At 32.9% G+C, this 6,652-nt stretch overlaps 1 protein-coding gene across 1 annotated transcript in view; it reads left to right on the plus strand.

Moving 5' to 3' along the window:
- The window catches only part of LOTGIDRAFT_128109 (hypothetical protein), a gene marked incomplete at both ends in the record, with an annotated part of 11,168 nt that extends 10,130 nt beyond the window's left edge, over nucleotides 1-1,038 (plus strand). The window contains one exon of the mRNA XM_009064086.1: nucleotides 866-1,038. Within this exon, the coding sequence (XP_009062334.1) occupies nucleotides 866-1,038 (173 nt within the window). The remainder of the gene's footprint in view (nucleotides 1-865) is intronic.
- Between the last annotated feature and the right edge of the window lie 5,614 nt (nucleotides 1,039-6,652).

A 6,652-nucleotide genomic window follows, 5' to 3' on the forward strand; every position in this document is an offset into this window, starting at 1 on the left:
TATGTATATTGTAGATCATGGTAATACTGTAGGACATTATGTATATTGTAGATTATGGTAATACTGTAGGACATTATGTATATTGTAGATTATGGTAATACTGTAGGACATTTTGTATATTGTAGATTATGGTAATACTGTAAGACATTATGTATATTGTAGATTATGGTAATACTGTAGGACATTATGTATATTGTAGATTATGGTAATACTGTTGGGCATTATGTATATTGTAGATTATGGTAATACTGTAAGACATTATGTATATTGTAGATCATGGTAATACTGTAGGACATTATGTATATTGTAGATTATGGTAATACTGTAGGACATTATGTATATTATAGATCATGGTAATACTGTAAGACATTATGTATATTGTAGATCATGGTAATACTGTAGGACATTATGTATATTGTAGATTATGGTAATACTGTAGGACATTATGTATATTGTAGATTATGGTAATACTGTAGGACATTATGTATATTGTAAATTATGGTAATACTGTAGGACATTATGTATATTGTAGATCATGGTAATACTGTAGGACATTATGTATATTGTAGATCATGGTAATACTGTAGGATATTATGTATATTGTAGATCATGGTAATACTGAAGGACATTATGTATATTGTAGATCATGGTAATACTGTAAGACATTATGTATATTGTAGATCATGGTAATACTGTAGTACATTATGTATATTGTAGATCATGGTAATACTGTAGTACATTATGTATATTGTAGATTATGGTAATACTGTAGTACATTATGTATATTGTAGATTATGGTAATACTGTAAGACATTATGTATATTGTAGATTATGGTAATATTGTAGGACATTATGTGTATTGTAGATCATGGTAATACTGTAGGACATTATGCTAGTGAAGGAGGGAAAGCAGATTGTTTAAACTGTTATCTACAACATGGTGGTAGATTAGATATAGAGAACAATAATGGTGATACACCATTAGATACCGCCAAACGCTCTGGACATCCTTTATTGATGCAGCAAGCAGGTGGGTAGCTTAATTCAACAAGTAACTTTATAATTTTAAAGCTATCATGGTTTCTTTGGAATGGAATTGATTTTATGTATCAAGATACTATATGTAGGAGACCTGTCTTCCATACTTAAAAAGCTCTTTAAATTAGTATACAAAACTAGGACTCATGGATTTACTAGCTTGTCCATTAATGAAATATTTTTTTGAAACATTATACATAATTTCATGATAGCTTTAAGGAAATTTGATTCAATTCAAGTGGGTCGAAGCAGAGAATTTCTTTGTGTATTCCTTTGTATTTTAAAAAATTTCCAGGCAAATATCCTAAAGCACCTGTGAAATCCCCTAAGGCACCATAGAGACCCCCAGCACACATCCAGACCACTCTCAAAGCACCCAAGAGATATTCCAAGGCACCCAAAGAGAACTAAGAGCCTGTGTTGACCTGAATGTTTGACCCATACTGATCCATTCTGACCTATGACTATTGACTACTCCCACGGCTATGCCTTTATTATTTCTGATGTATTTCAGTTAAAAATGAAATAACATGTGGTCCGTGCTTCCATCAATATAAACAAGTAGAATGGGCCAAATCCAAAAAATCCAACAAAGTGGAGAAAAATATCACCAGCGTTAAATCAATAGCTTATGTTTCTCCTCTACCTCCTCAAAAGTAAGTTATTATTGTCTTTTACTGCTTTCTATAGTTTTCAGATGTTATCCTTGTTTCAAATTGTTATCCTTGTTTCTGATGGTTATCTTTGTTTCAAATTGTTATTCAGATTGTTATCTTTGTTTCAAATGGTTATTGTTATCTTTGTTTCAGATTGTTTTCTTTGTTTCAGATTGTTATCTTTGTTTCAGATTGTTGTCGTTGTTTCAGATTGTTATTCAGATTGTTGTCTTTGTTTCAGATTGTTGTCTTTCTTTCAGATTGTTATTTAGATTGTTATCTTTGTTTCAGATTTTTATCTTTGTTTCAGATTGTTATTCAGATTGTTATCTTTGTTTCAGATTGTTATTCTTTGTTTCAAATTGTAATCTTTGTTTCAGATGGTTATTGTTATCTTTGTTTCAGATTGTTATCTTTGTTTCAGATTGTTATTCTTTGTTTCAAATTGTTATCTTTGTTTCAAATGGTTATTGTTATCTTTGTTTCAGATTGTTATCTTTGTTTCAGATTGTTATCTTTGTTTCAGATTGTTATTTAGATTGTTATCCTTGTTTCCGATTGTTAACTTTGTTTCAGATTGTTATCCTTGTTTCCGATTGTTAACTTTGTTTTAGATTGTTATTCAGGTTGTTGTCTTTGTTTCAGATTGTTGTCTTTGTTTCAGATTGTTGTCTTTGTTTCAGATTGTTATCCTTGTTTCAGATTGTTATCCTTGTTTCAGATTGTTATCTTTGTTTCAGATGTTATCCAGATTGTTATTCAGATTGTTATCTTTGTTTCAGATTGTTATTCTTTGTTTCAGATTGTTATTCTTTGTTTTAGATCGTATTCCTTGTTTCTGATTATCATCCTTTGTTTCAAATTGTTATCTTCCATTTCACATTGTTATGGATTGGCTTCTTAATTTCTCAAAAAGTCAATTTCAATTTGAATTTTCTTGGTTTTTCTTTCTTTTTATTGGAGAGGATATTTTTTAAAAAGTATTGGGAAATAGGCCATCTAACCCGTCACCCAAAACAATAATTATACTAGCCTACATATTTAGATTGATAAGGCTATAATTACATATTCAAAGTTCTTTTTTAGGAAATCAACCAGTCAGCTGCAAAAGAACCTGATTAAACATGGTTCTAAACAACAGCCAAATAAACAAACAGCTAAAAATAAACTACCAAGTAGAGATCTAGCAGCTCAATATTTCGGAGAACATCTAGATCCAAATCATACCTTTCAATTTCATATCTAGATCTTTATAAACATAAACATTATAAATATTCTTAAAATATTCTTACGGCATCTAATGTGGTGTACGATGCGTGATGATCGATACAGTAGAAAATAGAAGAAGTGAAGACACACGGTGCGGACATTATTCGCTTCTTCTATATTCTACTGTACCTGTATCAATAATCACACATCGGACACTGTGCCTCGCCTATTCGCGACGTTTAAGAGACATGTTCATCAAAATATTCTCGTTACTTGCAGCAATAAGCTGACACACCTCCATTTAAACTGTCTATATCAATGAATCAAATTGAACAAGATATGAAATTTCATCCTGAACAGTTGAATAATAGTTGAACTATCTGATGAAAATGAAAATATGAATGCTATGTTTTGTTTATTTTTCTGGGGCTACATGCTATCTATGATCTGTCGAGATTTTTGCTGGGCTTGGGTTCGTGTATTTTTACTATTTTAATTCAAATTGTATGTGCCTTTTTGTTTTTATTTTTATGATTGTAGAATATTTGTATTTACAAACTAGATCTGTGATATATATATATATATATATACTAGAAACTATATTAATTGTAGTCTTGAAAATGTCATCTAAATTCGGATTATATCCCTTAGTTTGTTAGTCAATCATCCATTGTTTTCTTCTCGATCGAAGGGTGTTAGGTACAGTAGTTTGGTTTACATCCCCAACTTCACCTCCACTTTATTTTAAACAAATTTAAAGATGGGTTTCCTTATTTTTTAGTATTAAATTATTTCATTAATTGATGTTTCTAATGAATTATCATGTATTCTCAATCATATCATTATGTTCTTATTGCATATAATTAAGAGTTTTAACCAATCATAAATGTCCATGTATATACAGTCTGGATAAATAAAAAAAAATTGTGACCTTTCTTTTTCGGTCACTCATTGGAATTCTGTTGGTAATTGTGTTCTAATTTAGTTAATTATGAATTAATTATGGACATGTGAGACAAACTGGTATTTTTCAAGTCATAAAAACACCTTTACTTTCTATTCATATAAATATTAGCATTTCATTTTCATCAATAAAAATAAGGGAACCCATCTTTAAATGTCTGATTTTGATGCTTTTCACCCGATTGTCAGAATGTACCAAAACAATTCAAATTTTCGAAAATTTTCTCGGGAGATCCTCCTCAGAAGGGCCCTCTTCCTGGAGGGCTTGCTGCTATGGCCCTTCCACAGAGTTACCCCTTTTAAATCGAGCCTCGACAGTTGTCCCCCCTATCCCAATGAAGTAGGTAGGTAGATGACAAGTTAACGTTCGCTTCCAGCGGATGCTGATATCGCAATCCCAATGAAGTCAGTCTCCCCCTCATTTATACCCCTAGTTTCGGGAGGTTGGCGCCGCCAGTGGTTTAGGAAAAACCTTATATGGTCTGGGGGTACAAGTAGACCCATAGCTAAGACTACCCAAGACTGCCCCCAACCCCATCCTCTGAAACGGAAAGTCTTTCAAAATAACAGCAATACGGAAGGGAAGGGAGATGTTTATTCCGCAATTTATCACTTCCACGCAATTTAACTCGCAACATGAAACCATATTTTACCTCTCAAGCTGGGACATTATTAAATTGCAGATCAGTTAATCGGCCGAGAGGGTTTCAAATTGATTGTTTCTGTACACGTCTGTTGGAAAATGGCGATACAATCAAGTAAACGAGAAAATTATTTCGTGGAGACAATAATCATCAATAAAATGTCAGCTACAGTTGTCTGATTGGAACACGAGAAAACTTCAAGAGAAGCGTCTAGGGCCATAATTCACTGGTTAGAGGAAACGTCTAAATCCCTGAGCGCCGGCGACTGATACCGCCATGCAGGGTTATGGTCGTGATAAATGGCAAAGCGGATTACAGCTTGGCCTGTAATTGAATTTCGATACACCGATCACCATCTCGTGGGGTCTGTGTGTGATGTCCAGGGACAGACAGATCGAATAGTTTTAAAGGAAATATTAACTACATCTCGTCTCTATTTCTATTTGTTGACAATTGTCTTGAAAGATTTACTGTGAGTTTATAAATGACTTTCTATGATGTTTAGTTAGTTAATAATAACTAGTCGTTTACCATCACTTCTTTACTGTTTTCTGAATTTTTCGATATTTTTTAAAAGAATTGGAATATCAGCCTCAAAACAGTACTGATAGCCTTAGAATGTCTTTGCGTTGATAAAAATATAATATTTTGTAAGTTTACATTGAAACAAAACACATTTCTCTCCTAGAAATTTCAACCCCAATTCAGTCACAAATTTTGTCCTCTGTAAAAACAAATTTTGAAGACATAATGTGCTCATGTTTATATTTTCATCAACGCAAAGACATTCTAAGACTGTACATTCTAAACTGTCAGAACTATTTTGAGGCTGCTTTTCTTATTCTCATAAAAAATATTGGGAAAAATAAAAAAAATCTTTGGTCAGACAATAGTTATATGAATATAGTTGTCAACTGACAACCGGTCGAATATTACAATGTCAATGACAACATAATTTTTAGGAAACTTTAATTACCAGACAAACGACAATCAAACTTAACCTCATTAGTCCAGTGTTAGTGTTGCTTGTCTTTTGGGACAAAAAGATGTTTTTTAAGTTTTTTTATTTACAGGAATTAATGTTTACTAAAACTAAGAATCCTACAGTGGTGGAATCAGGAGGTGGGTCACTGGGCTATAACTAGATTACTACTTTCTCTACAGTAATTTATAGAATTTTATTGGGTTTGATAACGGGTAGCGAAATGAAATGAAATGAATGGAGTTTTACGTCCTACTTTTCTGCACCATGTGGGCTAATGAAGACGGGCAACGCCATGCAGGGTGAAGTGAGGAATATTTTGTCAGGACAGCGGCATTAGCCTGCTCTTTTTCGATTTCCAACTGTCGAGGGAGATTTAACGTGCACAGCCTGTAGCACACGGGCGCCTGGTTTATTGTCCCATCCGAACAACTAGACGCTTTTTCCATGTCAGCTCCTCGTACCTGAATCACTGACAGGGGGAAACCGGGTTGATAATAGATAGCAGGATGAATGAAATGATATAATATACTCTGGAAAATAACATGTAGAACTCAATATCCTATGATTAGTACAACGTTATAAGTATATTTTAGGGAAATGCGATGTTCGTGCAGTTTAGTTCTTGTATTTTTTGAAGACTATTTATTTATACTATCTATAAAAGTGGTATGTAAAACTTCATTAGTACAATGTTGATGCAGAAAGACAGGACGTAAAACTCCTTTCAAGTTTATTTACTTTCCAACACCTAAAATAACCATCGAGTATTAATTTCTCGAAGATATTTATAGAATTTTCATATCACGTTTTAATAATGGATCGGAGGATTAATGAAATATGGACCCTAAAGCAGTTGTATCTAATTTAACGGTATATACCGAGATTGCACGGAACAAAACCCCGTCCCTCGGGGAATATGATAAAGTTCATTGAGTTATATTGAGAATTAAAGAGTATTTAATATGGTATATTGTATTGATAACTATCTGTATATTTACCTTCTACTCCATTACCTGGCAATAAATCAACGTAAAAACCTTTTACCTGAATACATCGTGTCATTACAGCATTATCGTGTCATTACAGCATATCGTATAATTTATTGGTAGAGGTGTACACTATGGGGTGGGGTTGAGGGACAGCAGGGGGTGACGTTC

The sequence above is a fragment of the Lottia gigantea genome, assembly GCF_000327385.1.
Source record: "Lottia gigantea unplaced genomic scaffold LOTGIsca_60, whole genome shotgun sequence".
Taxonomy (NCBI): domain Eukaryota; kingdom Metazoa; phylum Mollusca; class Gastropoda; family Lottiidae; genus Lottia; species Lottia gigantea.